The sequence below is a fragment of the Triturus cristatus genome, chromosome 9 (assembly GCF_964204655.1).
Source record: "Triturus cristatus chromosome 9, aTriCri1.1, whole genome shotgun sequence".
Classification (NCBI taxonomy): Eukaryota; Metazoa; Chordata; class Amphibia; order Caudata; family Salamandridae; genus Triturus; species Triturus cristatus.
The window spans coordinates 132,952,465-132,973,803 of NC_140592.1; the positions used below are offsets into that span (position 1 = coordinate 132,952,465).

The 21,339-nt window shown below is 45.5% G+C and overlaps 1 protein-coding gene across 2 annotated transcripts in view; it reads right to left on the reverse strand.

The window, feature by feature from the left end:
- Positions 1–21,339, reverse strand: part of LOC146797515 (inter-alpha-trypsin inhibitor heavy chain H3-like) — a 575,472-nt gene that overhangs the window by 297,405 nt on the left and 256,728 nt on the right. For both annotated transcript variants that reach the window (XM_085624529.1, XM_085624530.1), the window contains exon 12: positions 3,523–3,708. In XM_085624529.1, the coding sequence (XP_085480655.1) occupies positions 3,523–3,708 (186 nt within the window). The remainder of the gene's footprint in view (positions 1–3,522; positions 3,709–21,339) is intronic.

A 21,339-nucleotide genomic window follows, 5' to 3' on the forward strand; every position in this document is an offset into this window, starting at 1 on the left:
CAAGAGGATTGATGGTGGTGATGATTCAAACAGCGTGCCACGAACGTGTTATCTATAACATGAAGGACCAGGCTGAGGTTATTGCAAAGACATAGGCCCCCTTCCTCACTAGTGTCCTCTCCAGCAGCCATGGGCCCGATTGTGGCAAACGCCAGTCAGCTGGGCCTCCTCCCCTCAGCTTTTCACCCCCTGCAGAAACTCCTGGCCACCTCCACCCACACCCTTCCTATCCCCTCTTGCCCTTTCCCTCCCCCTCCACTCATACCTTTTCCTTCACCTCTTGCCCTCCTTTAAACCCTTCTCACCCTCATCTCATCACTCCTCCTACCTTCTCCAAAGCTGTTCTCTACCTCTCTCTTGCCACCCCTTCTCCCGCACCCTCGGCTTCTCAGACATTTAGGCAGGCACACGCCCTCCCTACTCAGCACGAGCACAGTTGCCACCACACATGCACAACTCTGCTCATCGATCTCCTCCCCAGGGACACTGCCCATGTTGTACCTCCAATGCCACCTGACATTCCCCCATACCAACCCATTGAACTATCCCTCCAACCACAGCACACCCTGCCTCCTCCCTCTATGCCTACAGCTGGTGTTCAAGACTCATGATGCCCCTCCCACCCAGGCCCGAACTATGAACCCCCACATCCCCCCTCATTACCCCTGTAACCCTTCCACTTCCTCTCCTGCAGAGATGTTCTTTGATACAAGCAATCTGTTGGGCAGATCTCACACCACTCATCAGAAAATAAGGTCTCAAAACTAAATGTCTAAGATTAATCAGCTTCGGGCATACACATATTATATGTACAAGAGTTTCCTGTGGCCATCTGCAAAATCTACAATTAGAATCTGGCCACTGTTTGATCCAAGATTGAGTACCCTCATTTGTTGGGTTTATACCCATTTTTTAAAATTTTACGGAAAAGAAAACATTTAAATATGGCTGAACACGCAGGGATTGGTATGAATTGATCACGTACCACGCATAGTTTTTCTCAGCTAATGCAATTTTATCTAATTTAAACGATTCAACTTTAATACGCTTTTTTAGAATTAATTTACAGTTGGGCATTTTCAAAGCTGGCAGTTAAATTTGCAGGCCAATATCTCGAAAGGCAGTTAAAATATAACCTCTCCATTTAACCGTGTAAGCAGCTTTATCAATTTCTTGCCAACAAATATTCCCTAAAGATGCAGGGGCCGATGTTGACAATGCAGCCATACATTTTAGGAAAGATACTTTTCATACCAGGCACTGTCTTTGGAGACCGAATTCAAATCTAATTGCTGCTTGACACACTGACCTGGCAATTCCAAAGGTTGCTTTAAAAATATTAAAACAATCAGTAAGTCAAGCACCTTCACATCTTTTCCTCTAGTAATCGGGGAACCATAAATGAGGGTAGGTTGTAACTTGGCTTTGATTACTTTAAGAATAGACTCATATGATTGACAGTTCAGTGATTTCTTTAAACATTTAAAAGCATGGATCAATGTCACAGTCTTGGCCCTTAGATCTTTAAGGTGAAATTTAAAAGACATGTGATTGTATCTATACGTCTTAACAATATCAATTGTACCTGCTCTGGCCTTCCAGGGATTAAACTTCTGTTTGACTACACCAATCTTCATCACTTTAGTTTTTTAACATTCAGTTCAAGGACATTCTGCTGTATATAATAATCAAAGGCAGTAATAAGTCTTTGTAGGCCGATAGGGGTATGGCTCACAAGAATCGTATCATCAGCATACTTGAAGTAGCTAATTTGCACTCCCCCCATTTTAGGAACATGCCCATTCACAACATCCAAATGCTGAGAAAGCTCTGATAAAATGAATTAAATAAGCAGTGGGCAAGAACACAGCCCTGCTTCAGGCCATTATATGTTCTAATCTTCCTTGATAATGAATTACCCTTCCCAATCTTAACTTGAGCCCAAGTGTTGGTATACAGAAGTATAATAGCTTTCAACAATTTCCTTGATATTCCCAGATCTGACAATTTTTTCCATAATAAATTTCGAGGCACAGAGTCGAAGGCTGCCTTAAGATCAATAAAAGCAATATATACATTTTGTTTATTCAAGACAGCCTTCTCCGCAAGCAAGGTAAGAGCCAACAAATTAGTGATAGTGGATTGACCTTTCTGGAAACCAGTCTGATTAAATGGGATAATACTCTCCTTCATAGTCCAGTCTTCCAATTCTATTAGGAGACCAGAAGCCAACACCCTTGCATCAACATCGGTCAACGAGATTAGTCGATAATTAGCGGGGTTTGACACCAGGCCGTTTTTATAAATTGGTTGCACTATGCTACCTTGCCATGACTCCGGAACAACCCCTAAAGTCAGTGGTAAAGTGCACTGAGTCCTAAACCAGCAGAAACGATGTTAGAAAAAGTGGAGGAGGTAGGCAAAACGTTGAGAAAGACCACCCTAAAGCTGTGAGGTCTAACGCATGGTGTGCATAATAACAATTGATTGGATGCACCCCAAGTGATTACCAGTGGCTGAGATTCATTCAAGCATTGAACCCATTACTGTGTTATATACTTACTTATTGGGGAGGCGGGATAGGCACTGGAAGCACAACACACCATGGAGGGAAACAGGGAGACTATTAAGGCATACACACAGACAATGGAGGGAAGGTGCGAGGGTGTCAGGGCAGCACAATGGCCATGGTGGGCAAGAGGGAGGGGCAGAGACATGCACAACAGACTACGGAGGGCAAAAGGGAGAGATAGGGGCTGTACACAGACAAGAGAGAGCAGGGGAAGGGGGCAGGGGCTTTACTACAGACCATGCAGGGCAGGCTGGAGGAGCAGTTGTACCACAACAGAACATGGGGGCAGAAGGAAGCAGCAGCAGACTGGACCATGCAGAACAGGAGGGAGAGAATAGGGCGCCTGCATTGGCGCATGGCAGCCATTTGTGCACCAGCACTGTGAAAGACGACAGGAATGCACCATATCTCACATAGGGCAACGAGGCAGGAAGGCTTGCAGTGCTACCCTAGGCCAAAATGTAGTAAATGAGGCCCAAGGTTTTGGCGCTGACCCAGGTTTAAAAGAGATTGTAAATCTGGGGCAGCATCAAAGTCCATGGGTGTTGCGTGGGAACACCCACAGCAACATCCATGGAATGCCTCTTTGCCGCAGAGGGTGGCAAGGCAGCAACTTGCGCTGCTTTGCATTACCACATCTCTACAATGCCATGAAAAGGCACATAGAGTGGCATTACATGGCCTTGTAGATATGGCTGAGCCCTGTGCTCCATGCTGTCACAAAAAAGTGACGTTCCGCTGGCTCACATGGCTTGTAAACATGTCTGCTGTATTTTTTAAAGAATTAGGGGCTTTTTAATAAGCCCCTTGGCCACGGGTATGTCAGTTTTTCCCATATTAAAAGTAATGCAACGGGGCACAAGAGGCTTGCAAATAAGCCTCTTGATATACTCCACATATTGTTAACACATGTCAGGAATATGTTGAAAACAAAGGAAACTGCAACTTACTCCCAGCCCTTTCACGTCAGCAGTGAATGTGTTCAGGTCATTGTCAATGATTCGTCCTGCAACGACTATTTCGCTGCCATCATAGTAGTTCTTGAAGATGTTCTGCGTTAGGTCAGATATCTCGTTTTCGGGATACTGAAGCTGGACGTCCACCAGCAGGGGGTTGGCGACTTCATTATAAAATCCCTGCAGGAGTAACAATAGGATACAAATGAAGAAGCATGACGATTTCAGCTTCCATATCTAGCAAATCTGTTGATGTGCCTGTTACCATTCCTATCTAACGAAATCTGTTATTGTAAATGAGACAGAATGTGCTTGCAAATGTTGACCCTGGTGCTATTGTAATGTTCTTTTTGACTGCTCAATGGAGTATGCTGCAATTGTACATCGCGTTATTCAAGACAGCCTTCTCCGCAAGCAAGGTTAGAGCCAACAAAATAGTCGGGAATAGTTTAAGGAGCATCATTTAAATAACTTTGATAGGTTTCTATTTGTTAAACTGATATATGGTTTGTTTTCCCGTTGTGCTTTAAAGAAATTGCAGACACATTTATGCATTACATCACAACTAAGTTTATACCATACCATCAAATCATAATAATATTGGGCATACAGTGTGTTATTTTATATACCAATGAAACACAATTAAAGTTTTGCAATTGTTTGAAAAGGATGAACCAAAACACCGTAGGCCTAATGTACCAAATACACTTTTATCCTTACAAAGCCTGAGCTGTGCACATTTTCTGGCTTTGTAGGGGTGAAAATGAAAACACAATGGGGCTTATTTATGGGATTTTGGTGTAGGGTAGCACAGCAAGGCACCTCACTGCACAGCCCTATGTCAAAGTGAAAGGGCAGGAGTGCACCGTATTTAAGCAATATGGTGCATTCTTGCACTTTCTCCCTGTCCTGGCGCTGTGTCGGCAGACTAGCGCCAACATAGGCACCCTTTGAGAATAGTGCAAGGGTGCCTCGGTTGCATGCAAGGGGCACCGTCCTGCACAAAAACAATCCTAAGAGGTGTTTCTTCCTTATAGATGAAAACATGTGGGAAAATAAACATATTTCTTCTCCTTATGTCTCACCTACGGAGGCTTACGAACTTGGTGCTTCCCCAGGCTTACATCACTTCAGAAATTTGGAGCAGTGCCAAATTCCATTGGTGTTGCATGGGGAAACCTATCTCAATGCCCATGGAACGCCTCCTGGGCGCAGAGTAAGGCGACTCAGAGATTTGTGCTAGGTAGCTTTACTCAATATTTATAAGGCCACTGAAAGCCATGCAGGGTGGCTTTGCATGGCTTCATAAATCGAAGTGAGAGCCCTGCATCACACATGTACCACTGTGCATGGTGCACAAGTAATGCAAGGCTCTCAAAATAAGCCCCAACATCTTAAAGTGGCACAGTAAGTCACAAACGTTTCTGCGACTTGCACAAGCTCAAGATTACAATACTTTGTGAAGCAGAGTACATTGAGGAAGGCAAATGAATATTACCTCATCGTTGAAATTCACAAAAATATATATATATGGTTCCAAAAGCTCCTATAGGCACAACGCTGTAATTCATAGGGTTTGCATTTACCTATTTGATAAACATGTATAACAGTTAAAAGAGTGTTACTGAATCCGAAATGTGTTCAGAAATTGTTACTGATTTGGGGCCCAATTCACAAAGGGACTTACGTGTAGTTACGAGTGTGGAGTCTCTGCACTCATGGCAGAAATTCCACAGAAGTGGCGAAATCTCTGCACGGTGCACTACAGAGAGGGTGGCATATGGAGATTCTGCCCCGAGCACAGAGATTGCACCACGAGAATTGAAACTCCACCACAAATGCAAAAACTTCACACCTGTAACTTTACCAGACGTAAGATCCTTTTAGAATTGGGCCTTTGAGAAAAGGTGTATATTATAGGCATCTCTTCCAGATACTGAATCAATATGCTATGTATCATTGTTATGCAATCAAAAAACATTCACAAACCATTGATAATTTACCGACACCTCAAAGGAGTTGGAAAGCCATTATGAAGGTAAAAAAACACATTTGTTTAAGTGGAGGCAGTCCTCAGAAACAAAAAAGGCTTTTCTTTTTCAACAAAGTCCAATTGCCTTTGAAGAAAACAGACTGCTTTATTAAACAAGCATTTACAATGCAATAGGTCTCGCATTTGCAAAAGTTAGAGCTATTGGCATTGTAAATGACAAACCTTTTATTTATGTGTTGGTTTTGAAAACAGATAAATAAATGGCATTGTCATTGACAATGTCAGTAGCTTAATCACTTGCAAATGCAAGACCTATTGCATTTGCAATGCAATAGGTATCGTATTTACGCGAGTTTGAGCTATTGACATTGCAAATAACAATGTGTTTTATTTATGTTTCAAAAACCAAAACATAAATAAAAGGCATTGTCATTTACAATGCCAATAGGTCAAACTCGCGTAAATGCGAGACCTGTTGAGTTGCAAATGCTTGTTACAGCAGGGCATAAACAGCAACAAATTGTCAAACCCCAGCCATTTTGGAAGCTACCAACACAAGGGTGTCTGATTTCTGGCGAATTATAAAACAATTACAGCCACATTGCTATGGCCCTTTGATATCCCCAACCTGCCCAAGAGGCTTCAAAGGTTCCTACAGTACAGTTTCTGGAGACTCAGCCTAAACACGGACAAGATTCAGGCACACAAACACACTTATATGGCACAACGGAAAGGAAAGGTGTCCCCTGCAGTGGCCTGGTAAGCAATGCCTTGGGCCGTGGCACTGAATTACCAATACGTTGTGGGTGAAGTGGGATCTGAGAGGAATAAAAACTGTAACTGTAGTGCCTTTTTTAATACAACACTTTGGAGCATTTTTATGCCTATTAAATATCTGGTGTTTGTTAAGCTTAGTAGCTGTAATGGCGCTCGATGTACTGACCCCTGTAAGCATAGAAGGCTGAACTGATTTTGAGGAGATGTGAACCCGTAACTTTGTTCCTGCCTCTTCTATGTAATTGTGATCCTGCCTGCCTGTGTCACGGAGTCACATTGTTCTTGTGTGGTCAGTGTGTCCATGACTGTCTGATGTTGCCTGCCTCTGATTGTTGTTGTGTGTCTGCCTTTCCATCTTCCTGTCTTTTCTCTGACTGTGTGACCCTGTCTGTCTCTGCCTGTCACTGAGTCAGATTGTTGTTTTCGCAGCCTGCGTGTCCCATGACTGCCTGATGTTTCCTGCCTCTGACTGTTGTAGTGTGTCTGATGTTCAAGCTTTCTGTCTCTTTTATAACTGTGCGTGCCTGTTTGGTGCTGATGCAGATTGTTGTTTTGTGTCTGCCTTTCTGTCTCCCCCCCTCTTCTATGACACTTAGGGGGCATATTATCAAGGACCGGCGTTAACAGCTAAAGCGGTGATAATGGGCTTGATAATATGCCCTTGAAAATTCCCATAGAAGCCCATCTTCTGGGGTGAACCTGGGCTTCTATGGGAATTCTCAAGGGCATATTATCAAGCCCATTATCGCCGCTTTAGCGGCAGTTTTCTGCCGATAAAGCGGCGATAATTTTAACGCCGGTCCTTGATAATATGCCCATGTTATCCTGCCTTCCTGTGTCAGAAGTCCAGCGTAAAGCGCTATGTAAATGTAAACCACTGGTTAGTTATCTTCCCAGAATCGTCTCCACCATACCACTACACTCAGGGAAAATGCTTTCATCCTGAACGACAGGATGGCTCAGCGAGTTGAACGCGTGTCCCCGGCACGTGAGGTGGTCTGTAGAGGGTCTGTGGATTCCGGCAAGGCTGACTGCGCCTTCTGTCCATCCGGCGCTGGGAAATTGAGACGTTTTGCATTTACAGCGCTTAAAAACACAGACTCATTGGTTTAAGCGCTCCACAACAAAAGTTGTTATATTGAAAAGGCAAGATACCCCGGCAGAGCTGAAGAGGGTGATATAGATTTGACTCACTCCTTATGGTTAATTACAGTTGATAGAGTTAAAGTGCCTTCCTATCGCGAAAACTGTTGACACACATCAGTGGCTTTTGGCAACTTCTCTGGAGACTGGGCTTTGGGAGACCCGGGGGTCTGAAATGAGGTCAACGTGACCCATAGAGCGCCCAGAATGTGTGCCGGAGGCGCTGTACTGCGGCTGCTGTACATTAAGCACTGCAGCGCGTGCGGCGCAAACAATGTAGGGTTAAAGAAAAGGATGAATCATTTCATTTTCCTAGAGATATTCAAAGGCCAGGGCTAGGAAAGCTGACTTAAGACGTCATTCTTTTGCAGGCCAAAACACAGTTTACTCAGAGGAGTGTGTGTCCCCCAGAAGGCACTAAAACACAATCTGTTCAGGGCTATGTGTGTCACAGACTACCCAGTGCTCTGTGTGCCCCACACAATATACCAGGCCGTGGCCCATCCTGTCCAGAGCAGTGTGTCTCCAGCAGGCACAAAAACACAGTCTTGCTCAGAGCTATGTGTGTCCCTCAGTAAGCGCCGATACACAGTCAACTCAGAGGAGTGTGTGTCCCCCAGCGGGCACTGAAACACAGTAGGCATAGAGCTGTCTGTGTCACCAGGAGTCCCTGAGAGACATCTGTGTGTCTCCCCCCAGTAGACACAAACGCCCTCTTTATTGTACTTTATAAAAGTAGAATTTACATTTTTGGTTAAAAAAAGACAAAAGAAAACCATACATATTCATAAACAGCGCACGTTTGTAGTTGTTGACTCAAGTAAAACACGCCACTTGCACTTTCAACTTATAACAAGCATTTGTAAGAGAGGGTGTGGGGAAGAAGAGCTCGTAGGGTGAGTTTGGGGTGAGACTGAGGAAAGGTTTGTGGCTGAGGGCGAGCTCACTGCAGACTCTCTCCCAGGCCCCATTGAAAGCGGGTGTTTGCTTTGGAGCTGGGGTCGTTACCGTGTGTCTGCAGAGGGACTCTTCTGTAAATGTTGTTTCAGGTGGTGGCGCTTGTGGGGGAGGGGGGTTTAATGAGCTCGATCATGCAGCAGACATTGCCTTTTATTTTCTTTATTTAGGAAGTCGGAGTTGTAATGGGTAAAAACATCTCGATCCCTCTTGTAGCCCCCTCCCTGGATCTCTTCGGCCGCTTTCGTCTTGTGAATATCCGTGTTTTCATTGAAAGTAGAATGTGCAGAAACAGCACATCTCGCTGAAGCGCGAGTGCTGCCGGGCACGGGAGCAGGCCCTGCGCTAACACAGGCGGCGCTGCACCCGTAAGCGGGCACTGCAGTGCGATGTGAGAGTAGGCACTGGACTGTGCTCCTAAGGCAAGCACTGTAGCACTCTATGTATCACAGGCAGGCACTCAGCACTATATGTATCATAGCATTTTGCCGTTGGAGTGCTCCCTGCCTGTCGCGTCGCTTGTTCTCATCGTAAGCATCTTTTTTGGGGCATTTCTTGTTATTTGGCACCGCCTTCTGGTGCGCTGCCGCCAAAATGGCTACCTTAGCTCGCGCTTTGGCATGCTGTGGGGGGAGGCGGGAGGGGTCTGAAGGCACCGCTGAACAGGCTGTAACAAGCTGGGCACAAAGCCACTCGTAGTGAGAGAGGAGGGCGGCCGCAAGTTTCGCTGCAACAATAAAGGCGCTTCGGCATGCTGTGCTGGGAGGCGGGAGGGGTCTGAAAGGTCGCTGCAACAATCTTATAAAAGAGTTCTCCTCAGCAACAGATTAAATATACAAGCGGACCGAAACAGTAGTTGGGCGCTGCTGCTTCCGGACTTAACGGAAGTCAGTATCACATCAACAGCCACTAGAAAGCCAGATAACAACAGCTATAGCAACGTTAAACTAATGGCAAGCAGCAATAGAAATTACTCGGCAGTGGGCGGAGTTTCACCCATCATACTAATTACTTAATGCCTCGGAGAGGCAGCGCATGCGCTGCCCTATGCGAGACCTAAAAACGATCACAGACATGATCACTGTGATGGCTTGCAGTCATAGTGGGTCACAATTTGCTACCTAAATATTCATGAGGTAGGTCAAGTTGCGACTCACTAAGATTAAGAATTTTGCGAAGCAACCCAATAGCACGTAAGTTGGTTTCCAAAACACCACACTGATTGCAAAGATACGGATCACAAATTGCGACCAATACTTAGCAACCAGCATTTAAAACATCTGACTTTAGGTATATACTCATTGCCTTTGTTAGGCACTAAACATTTGCAAAGTGGAAGCTGTTCTTAAGTGGCAGCTGTAGGTATTTGCCAAAGAAGACAGTGGTCTTGTGGACTTCGCTAAGGGCCCTATCATGCACTTCACAGCATTTCATTTTATAGGTCTGGACTTGGGGACAGTTTTAGCTCGCCCCCAAACTAGTGTTTTCCAAAAATATTCGCAAATAACATAAATATATACTTTGAGGTGCGTCTGGTCAACTGGATTCACTCATTGGTCTTTTGAATTCTCATTCACAGTTTTGTTCATCCCACTACAGACCATCACATGGCTCAAGGGGTCAGCCCACTTTGAGTGATAGCACAATGCTTCTGCACATTGTGCACATCTGCCTAAAAATAGTTACATTTGCATCTTTTTTATTCTGTTTTTGTAAATTACCTCTGAAAACAGCTACTTATGTTGCTGCACTTCAGATGCCCAGTATGATAATGAGCTATTTTCTGTCTCCTTTTAAAAGTAATGTTTATAAAAAAAATGGTTCAGTGGTTGAAGGAGGTGAAGCCTTGCTCAAGCAGGAACCACAATTCTTGTCAGGGTGATGTCACAAACAAACCCTAAGCTAACCTGTGTTCAACCCTCAGGTAGCTTGTCAGTCAGGCTTAACTCAAGACAATGTGTAAAGTATTTGCGCGAAAGTTCAAACAGTAAAAGTGAAAACATACCACAAAAAAATCCCACACCATTTTTGAAAAAAAGATAAACTTTTAATAAATAAACCAAGACCAAATCAACAAAAGTCCAATCAGTAGAACACAGATATGTACGTTTTAAGATTTCAATGAAAACTAGCACCAAAAACACAAAGTGCCAATGGTGGATATCTAGTTGTGCCCGACCATGACAAATTTCCAAGTTCAGGCCCACCTTGATGAAGCACTGGCCAGCTACAGGAACCCAGTTAAATCCGCTGAACAAAAGTACCTTAAATCCCGGTTGCAGAGAGATATGAGGTCCTGTGTCAAGGATGCATCATGCACCTGAGTTGTGCGTTGGTTTTGAGGAGCTGGCATGCAAGATCCTGCATCATCCTCTAGGATCCCGTTGATGAGGGCTTGCGATGTGAAGTCCGGTGTTGTGGATGCGTCGAGCAGAGGGGATGAGTCGGTTCTGATGGCCTGGTAGAGCACATTCAGGCCTGATTTCTAGGGTCCAGGACTTGGGTGGCATGACTTGGCAGGGTAGGACTCACAGTTAGCAGAGTGCAGGTGCTGATTATCAAGGTTGTTAGAGCCTTCTGTTTCTTCAGTTTGGGCTCACACAGCCCTTGGCACTACAGTGCTGTTTTGCCTCCCCTTTTATCCACCACCCGCTTTTCACTGCCCGCGTCCCCACCTCCCTGTTCCCTTCCAGGACCTACTTAATGGAGGCTGCAGTGCAGCCGCGCCACCAACGTGCTGAAGGTGCACCAAAGGCAATCCTGCCTGTGACCCTCCGTGCCTGGACTGCGCCCAGCACCAGAAACTCTGGCCCTCCAGACAGCTACAGGTACTCCACTGCAGGTCACTGAACCTAGGACCTTGGATACCGCAACAAATGCTGCCTCCCATCGCCTCGCTCCACAACAGGACAGTTCCAGTGCCACCGATGATAGTTGACATGCAACCTAAGACCGCCAGCCCTCATAGAATCCCACAACATCCCCACCCCTCTGGCTGACACCTTCCTAGAACCTCTATGATGCCTCCTGATCAACGGCAAATTGCTCGCAAAACACACCAATGAAGTCTAGGATGCCATCTCCATCCTCACACCAGATGTGACTTTCATTACACAGCAAAGGCTCAACCATTGCTTCGGCCCCGGACATCACCACCACAATGCCCAATGGGCAAATAATGAAACACCAGGACCACAACAACAAACACGGAGGTGGCATTGCCATCATCCACAAACAATAAATCTGCTGCACCACCACCAAAAATGAAACCATGCCGATCATTGAACACCTGAATTTTCCAACTCCACACTGATGACAAAACTTCCATCAAAGGCATCCTCGCCTACACACCCCCACGACCATGAGCAGGACTTTGCAACACCATCACAGACTTCATTGCCCCACTCGCTATCGAATCCAAGCACTACATCTTCATCAGGAGACCTCAAGTTCCATCTGGATGAGCACATAGACAGGAACTCTGCCAACCTCCTGGAATGAATGGACAACATCAGCCTCAACCAGCTAGTCACATACCCCACAAACAGGGCAGGACACAAACTAGACCCTATCTTCACGTCCAGCAACAGAGTCAAATACAGCTATGCATGAACTCACTTGGACTCATAACTCCATTGTTCACTTCACCATCACAGGAAAACCTCACAACATTCACAACCATCCATCACTTCCTTCCACAGCTAGAGCAAAGTAACACAGAACCAATGGAGGCACCCCTTCAGCACCACCCATCCTGATGCTGCACCCAATCTAAAACAAGAAGTCAAGAACTTCAAAACCTGGATCACCAATACCGCAAACTGAGTTGCCACATTAACCCAGGCAAAACTCACAGATCCACCAAACAAGAAAGCTGGTACATGCCGGAACTCAGCACAATGAAATGTATGTGCAGACAACTTGAAAGATAATGGCACACCGGCAGAGATAACAAAGACCAAGCCACCTTCAAGCCCTCATCAAATACTGCCACCAACTCAAAGATGCAAAAAAGAGGCCCTTGAGGACCGCATTGAGACTAGCACCAACCCCATCAAGGCACTCTTCAACATTATCAGAGTTGTTGTCCTGCTCTGCAGCCACCGAGAACTCGATCCCTTCCTCACAGGAACGCTGCAAGGCTCTAGCAAATTACTTCCACAACAAGATATCCACCATCTACGAGAACTACGACCCCTGGCCCACCATCTTCCTCAGCCTCGACACTCCTATGGAAGCCTCACTCGACCACCATCTCACTGCATGGGAACAGCTTAACATACTGGGAACCACAGCCATAATGACCTCCATCCACTCAGCAGCGACCCATGACCCCATTGCCTCTTCAGCCTAGGAATCAACGATATCAGCCACCAACTCACCACCATTCTAAATGCATCCATCACCATATCCACCTCTTCCAACACATATAAACACGCTGAGGTCAAACCTCTCCTCAAGAAACCATCCGCAGACCCCAGCTATCTCCTAAACTACTGAACCATCTCCCAGCTCCCATTTCCCGCCAAGGTCCTAGAGAAGACCATCAACCGTCAGTTCACCGAACACCTGTGAGAAACAACCTGCTAGACCCCTCCCAATCGGGTTTCAGAGCCAACCACAACAATGAGACCACCCTGATAGTTGCCCACTGATGACATCTGCACCCTACTCAAAAGAGAAGAATCAACCGTACTGATCCTTCTCGACCTCTCCGCAGCCTTCGACATGGTTTCTCACCACACACTCATCAAAAGACTGCACCAGATTGTAATCAAAGGAGACACATTCAAGATGGATGGCATCATTCCTCACGGGGTGCACACAGAGAATCTGCCTCCCTCTCTTCACCTCCTAATCCAAGAGTGCTATCTGCTGCATCTCCCAAGGTTTATTTCTCAGCTCCACCCTTTTCAACATCTACATGACGCACCTAGCCGACACTGTCAAAAACCCCAACATCATATCATATGCTGATGACATCCAGCTCATCGTCTCACTCTCAGCAGACCCCACTACAATGAAGACCATCTTCCACAACTGCATGAAGAACATTGAGGCATAAATGAAGGAAAAACTGCCTAAAACTCAACACGGACAAGACCAAAGTGCTGATCTTTTGCAACCATACCTCCCTCTGAAATGACACCTGGTAGCCTGCGGAACTTGGGTCCATCCCCACACCAAAAGACCACGTCTGCAACCTTGGCATCATTTTAAAACTTAAAATTACATGTCCTACTTTTAAAATACACTGCACCCTCCCCTCTGAACTGTCCAGGGCATTCCCTTGGTGTGAGTTATATGTAATAAAAAGGAAGGGTTGAGCCTGGAAAATGGTTTATTTTGTCAGATCGGAATGGCAGTTTAAAACTGTACACATAGGTTACAATGGCAGGCCTGAGACATCTTTAAAGGGCTACATAAGTGGGTGGCACAATAAGTGCTGCAAGCCCACTGGTGGCATTTAATTTACAGGCCCTGGATACATGTAGTACAACATTACTAGGGACTTAGAGGTAAATTGAATATGCCAATGTTACAATGTTTTAAGGAGTGAACGCATGCATTTTAGCACCGGTTAGCAGTAGTAAAGTGCACAGAGCCCTAAGGCCAGCAAAAAATAGAGGAGGGAGGCAAAATGTTTGGGGGAAGACCACACTACAGCTGACAGGTCCAACACTGTTATAATGTGTTTAAGTGCCATTGTAACACTGTAGCAGCCTGCAATTTAATTGCTTATTTGGCTGATAAATTCTTCGTAGCAGATATAAGTGGCGGCCTGCTATTTTTTTTGTTTTTTGTAGCATATGCTTGCATAATCAATGCAAAAAAAAACAAATAATAATCATTGCACCAGCATGCCAAGGTTAGACATATTGGCTTTGCCACTTCTTATTTGGGATTATAATCCTTGCTTCACAAGGAACAAGGTTTGTGATTCTGGCATATTGTGAATGCAATTGAAGAGATGGAGTACTTTCATCTCTACACTTGCTGTCATTCAAAAGCGTTTACAAACTGTATTCCTCACCAATAAAATTCAGAAGGTAGGCTCTCTGCCACTATTTGTGAATACCCCCTTTTGATGTGATTTGCATCAGGGTTGCATCACTTTTGCGATGCAGCACTAATGCAAAATCCTTTTTGGCATTTACTTGTGATTTCTTTATTTATTTATTTGAAGTTTTTATGGAGCGTGAACTTGACCCGTTAGAGTATCAGAGCGCTTTCAGGAATCAGCAATAATATACAACATACTTGAGGGGGGGGCTGGGTACACAAGGGATAAAGGACAAGCAATTAAATTTACATTTGCATTTTACGAGAAAATATAGGTCCCTGGGTCCATGGAGGGATGCCCAGAAGTTCGGGGTGGATAGTGTCAGGGTACTCCAGGGGGATGCATTAGACGGAAGTAGGGGAAGGTCTCTGGATGAGTAGGAGGCAAAGTTTAGGCGAGGAATTTGCCCATTAGGAAGGGTGTGGCATCCTTTTTGAAGCGAGCCAGAGAAGGGATTCTTCTAATGGCGGGCGGGAATGAGTTCCATATTCTCAGTGCGGCCCCAGAAAGTGCCCAGATTGCAAGTTTTCTTTTTCCCAAAACGTGCAGTTTGGAGCAAGAGGTCTCTGGGGGATCGGGTGTTTCTGGTTCCTCCGGATAACATGAGTTTCTGAGCAAGATATGCAGGGGAGTTTGAGTATAATGCCTTGTGCGTGATACATGCCAACTTGAGTTGGATTCTGACCTGTAGAGGATGCCAATTCAGAGCTTTCAGGTGAGGAGAAATATGGTTGAAATTCCTTGAGCTAGTTAGTAGTCTGGCGGCTGCGTTGAGGCAGGCTTTTAGAGGTGCCAGGGAGATCTTGGGTAGATTCGAGAGGGTAGAGCAGCCATAATCAATTCAAGTTGTGATACTTTACCTTGAGTGGGCATTACATGGGTAGAGCATGAACATTCCCATGCATTCACCGATGCATTTTGATGCAAAACCAGATTTACAAAGACATGTAAATACGGATTTTTGTCAGAATAGTGTGCCTACTCAAAAGAGATGCATTAAGTTGAAATATACTTATTTCTCCTTGTTACTTCCTCTTTTGTACTGCCTCTTTGGATTGTTTTTGTGCACAAAGGTGTTCCTTTCTGGACAAAAGCAATCCTGCATGTAATACAAGGTGGGAAGATGCCTGCATTGGCTCTAGGTAGTGCACAGTCCAAGGAGAGAGGAGAAGAGGAGAAATGCTCCATATCTTTGGAAATATGGAGCATTTTTGCTCTCTCCTTTTCACACGAGCTGGCACAGCAAGTTCCTTTGCTGCTTCGCATTGCAAGAACTGATAGTAAATGTGCCCTATAGTGTGGAAAATGAGCCCATATGTACTAAAAGTTGGGCGCACATTTGTGTGTGATATTCCATAATTCTGACTTGCACGTAATAAAAATAAATGTGCAGTGCCCATATTTTCAAAGAGACGCAAACAAGCTTTTGCTAAAAATGCCTTTTTGGTAAAATACTAAGGGGGATATTCCCAAGGACTCCTTACCGAGTTAGCGGCACTTTATCGCAGCCAAAGTGGTGAAAAATTCATCGCACCATTCAATAGCTGGTGCTAACAGCTGATATCACCAATTTACCTGCGAAAGGAGCCGCAAAAAACAACGCCACGGATGACACCGGCAATTAACGCTAATGAGATGCAGAGTAAGCGTTCCCGTGCAAAAACACCCGAAAAAACCACACCACTACTTTCACAGTGGCCTGCCAGATCCGCGATGCGTGTCAAAACCACACGATAAGCCGCGGTAGCCGCAGGTATTTAACACCTGCCTCAAGCAGGTGTAAAGACGGACGCCTCCCTGTAGTAGGCAACGGAGCCCCGCACACAGCCACACCCGAAGAACAAACGACGCCATGGAGCTACTCATCATGCAGCTCGGAGCCTCAACAGGGCTACAACACCCACCGCCACCACCCCCAGGACCACCACTACCCCTGGACCCGGACCCGCCCCCCCGGACCACCACAGAGGCAGCGCAGAGTAAGACAGCGGACCTACCAAAAACGCACCACTCTCACAGACCTAACGCCTGCGACCCTGTGCGCCTGCTGCGCCCCAGGACACTGATGCACAGACTAGTCCTGCCCGCCCCAGCACTCCACGGCCGCACTGCTCAGCTGCCGACACCATTGTGTGTCGAATAGGGCCCAACACGTACCGGTGCAAGCTCCAGGCCCCAGGAACATGAGCTCAGCAGCCTACGCAGACCATCGCTGGCCCCACCATCGCTGGCCCACATCACTCCTTACTTATTGACATGCTCCACCGGCGTCCTCTTTCGACCAGTAGGTCCCATATGTGGAACAGTGTCCTGAATCCTGAATGGCAGTGACCCCAAGTCTGTGGCAGTGGCCACAGCACCAGACTCCCTTCGATCAGTGCGGCATACTTTCATTGAGCAGGCCTGCGACACGTGATGCCACTTACCCTGTGCACCATAAGTGTCTGTCATCCGCCGGCAGAACATCGTTGGTGTCTGAGCCGATGGCATGGGGGTTTTCATCAGCAATGGGCAGGTATGGACTTGGTGTTGGGCCTGGGTCTGTGGCATTCATATGCATGTTGCTGGTCAAAGCTGGCATGTGCCCTCTGCATCATGCCCTGGGGGTAGGCCCCCCATTCTCCCCGTGACACAATCCGCGGAAGGCACATATGACACATACGAGACCCTGCTATGCCCTCATGACCCTGTCTCAAGCAGGTCAGCGTCCCATGTCGGTGGGGCCCGTGATGGCCGCTGTGCATCTGGGGACACTAGCCCTGTGCGACTTGAGTCATTCCCCCCTGTTGTACTGACATTGCATTACTGAGTGCCTGATGACTTTTGGAGTTGTTGCCAACACCAGCTACTCCCTGAGGGCTGTCTTACACTCACCCCACACACAGCCAGCACAGGCGTCACTGTATTGGTGGGCCTGCCATCACATCCTGCCTAATCAAGTATTGACTCTTTTCTCCCTGCACTGTCACAGGTGATCAAGGATATGCACTCTGCCCTTGGATTATGACACCCCTTCGAGACCCAAAAACACCCGCACAGAGGCAGTACAATGCGGCCCACATTTGCACCAGGGGCATCGTTGAACGCACATTTGGCATGTTGAAGTCACGTTTCAGGTGCCTGGACGTCACAGGTGGAAAGCTCCTGTACAGCCTGGACATCATGTGCAAGATTGTCGTTGCATGTTGTGTGTTGCACAACGTCTGTGTACACACCAATGACCCATGGATCCCAGTTCCAGAGGTACCAGACAATGATGGTGACGATGGAGCAGGCGGCCCACATCCCACTGCAGCTGCGGCAGGAATGGCCCATAGGAGCTCCATCATTGACACTTACTTCTCATGAGCACGTCACATTGTGGCCATCCATGACAATCGTGGGATAATTGAGGATGTCCAATAGCACTGCATATGTGATTAAACCATATTTGCAGGTTACAGGTTGCACTTGTTCATTGTCATGTTCCATATCCCTGTGGTTTCAGGTATGATTTGCCATGGTGTGCACATTTGCGGAACCTGTAGTGTCTTGTGTTCTGTTGTGGAGGGGTTGCTGTTTGTACCGGGATGTTGCCAATGTCGAGGTGCACTTCTGCTTATGTGCGTTTGCTGCACGGTGGGCGAGTCGCTCCTGCGGCTCTGATTTGTCTGCCATTGGTCTCTTTCATGCAGTGTGCCGGTCAGTTCTATTCTTCCATGGTGCTTGGATGTTGTGGTGTACATGTTGTCCTCTGTAGTCGGTCAGGGTGCATCCGTGGTACTCCGCTGTTGATGTTTTATTTCGGTGGCATTTTCCGTATGCTGTTCTTGTGCTTTTTCTCACATTACACTTGTGTATTGCTGCCCTCGCGCTGGTTGTCACTGTTTTCTTTTCACGCTTTGACCCATCGCAGGTTTTTTGGTGTTGTGGTTTGTGTTTTTATCTCCGTCGAGGTGGTTGCATCGCGGAAATTGTCCGCGGTTCCGGCAGACTATCGCATGGTACCGCCTTGTTGTTAATTCCACGTTGACACAGGCTTATTTTCTCGCAATGGGCTGCGAAGTTGAGAGTTGCGTTAAGCTACTCCTGTGGTAGTTATCACACGTTCCTGTGAATATGCCCCTAAGAGTTTTGGCACATTGCAAACGTGATAATTTTTTGTGTTATATTTGTTTTCAAAGCACACCAATCAATGAAAACATCTACAAGCAAAAGACTGTCTCATAGTCTGGCATGTAAAATATGCAATTTTCCCTGAAATAGCTTTTTACATGTGCAAATATGTCACAACATTTGGCTTCTTTATTGCTTCTGCCTGGTTTCATCTGGCACTACCGCTTCACACAAAGTCAGGTCACACTACATTAGTGAATTGTCTTATGTGGATTTTGAACTCTTACCTCCCCATTGCATTTCATTTTTAAATACAGCTGAGATATTGTGCATTTAGCATGGAAAATATCTAATTCCAGAAAGAAAAAATCCAGTTCATCTTTTGACGGAAACAGGTCTTTTCTGTGTGGTCACCTCACATTTTTGCCTTTTTATAGCCCTTTTTTGCTGGCTTTACAATTCTGTGCACTTTACTCCTGCTAAACAGCAAAGAGCCTCTTCTACCCCTTCAAGCATGGTTAAATTGTCTTATTCTTGATTGCCACATTAACTTTCCTGTATGTCCCTAGTTTATGGTGTAGCAAGAGCACAAAAAGCCTGGACCCGCTGGTAGACTACAGCGCCTGTTGTACCTCTCACTACAGTGGAAATGGAAATATGGCTATGGGAAAAGGCCTTCCCTCTAAATATTATTAAGTCACCAATATGTTGGCCTTGTGGCCCGCAGGGCAAGGAGAATGGTTTTTAAAAGTGGGGCAGGTTGAAAATTAATATTATTGTGTCCCTGTGGTGACAATTACTTATGTCCTACGTAGAATATCAGAATTACAGATTACAAAACTACTAATGCATATTGGGAAAGGAACTAGCTAGAAAAATATTTAAACCGCTATTTGAATAGTTGTTTAAAAACCCAAATTCAATGGTGAAAAGGGATGTTTCATCAAAAATGTATTAAATTGAAAAAGTTACCTTTTCCCTGCCTTGAATTCCTTGAGGGCGAATTTGCATTAACTTTTCAGCAATGACCAGGCTGTTCATTATATCTTGCTTATGTATTCTTACTCCTGTGAGGTGAGGTGTGACAGTTGGAGTACGGGCTGAGCAGCAGGCAGGCTGCTCCTGGTGAGCCTGCTGCACATGGATCTATCAACCCACAATTAAAACTGAATAAATCTTCCCAAACTATACTCAGCTGCCAGACCTTGATTACAAAACTGTGCTCAGTCAGGGAGAGGTATGAAAGAAGTGTGACATTCCACCCAGGAACACACAATAGGCTGACCATAATGGGCATAGATGACTCCTCTGAACTCTATAGAATATTCTAGGCGGGGCTGTGGGCATTCTGTTGACACCACAGTGTACAATCCTCCATGACATCTCTGTTGAGCCACATGTAACACTTGAATGCACTTAAAAAGTTTAGAACAGGACATGAGGACAATATTTGTGTTTATCCTGTCGGGTTAGTGAAGTGCCTGGCTTTTGTTCTCCCAGACTTCCGTCTCTGGGTTTGCTGTGGGTACAATCCTTTCTTCAAACTGGATTTCAGTGTTAGATGTAGGTGGGTGCTACTGAGTACCATATTGTTCCCAATAACTCTAAGAGCCAAAGCTTAATGTGGCTGAAGAGTTTTGCCATCATGAAAATGCCCTGTCACATGGCATTGCAGTCCTGTTTGCAGTTATGCAAACAGGAACTGCTGAAAAGTTAGTAGAATTACCCCCAGAACTTTTACCACATTGGTGAGGGAGTGCCAAAGAATCACCTCCTCTCACACTAACTAATGTCAGGCATAAATATGTCACCCCAAGGCACCTTGAACACTAGTGGCCATTTCCCCAGAATTTTCAACTGACCAGTGACAATAGAAACTAGGACTGGACTTTGTTGCACCCTCTGCCTGGCAACCTGAGAGTCTCTACGTGCTGCCCTGAGGTACTGGGGGTGTAGACGTGTACTCCTATGGATGCCTGAGCACCAGGAAAAACTTTGGGAAAAATGGTGGACACTTTTGTCCCAGAGCTCCAAAGCCAAAGGGTCCTATAACAAATAGTACATGATCTGCAGTTACGTGGCATCGGATTACATTTTTCAAATCATTAAGGCTCCAGTAATTCCTTAAAAATTGACAAAGTCCCTTTCTTTTTTAGCATTTTGAAACGGGTTCTAGAAAAAACTTCTAAAGAAGCAGGGCCTTACCAGGACCACCTGTGACCAGTATCTGGTCAGAAGATCCACATCAATGTCCACAATTTAAGGTTTGTCCCACATGGAGTCCATTTTTTGTTAAATGAGAAGACACCTTTTTGGATTCGGACTTTGAACCTTTTTTGAACTTTTGAAATTGAGTCTTTTAAATTATGCAGAGATTCAGGGCCACCAGGACCACTAACTACCATTGGTGCATTGTGATTTTTGGTGCTATTCTCACTTAAATCTTTAAAAATCAATATCTTTAGTATCCCTTTTTGTATTTTTGTCATTTTGGAGTCGTTGAATTTAATAAAATACCCTTTACTTTTCAAAAATTAGTATGGATTTCTTCTTGTGTAATTACTTGACTTTATTGATATTTTGGTTCTGAAAAATATTTTACACAGTTACTGTTTTGGTGCTAAAAATATTTCACACAGTCATGCCTGTCTGCTCTGTGCCATTGGGTTGAGCTCAGGTTAAATTAGTGATTTTGAAGGTTCACCCTGACAGTTGTGACTATTCCCTGAGATAGGAAGTCGCCCACCCAAATGAATAATCTAATAAATACAGTTTTGGATTA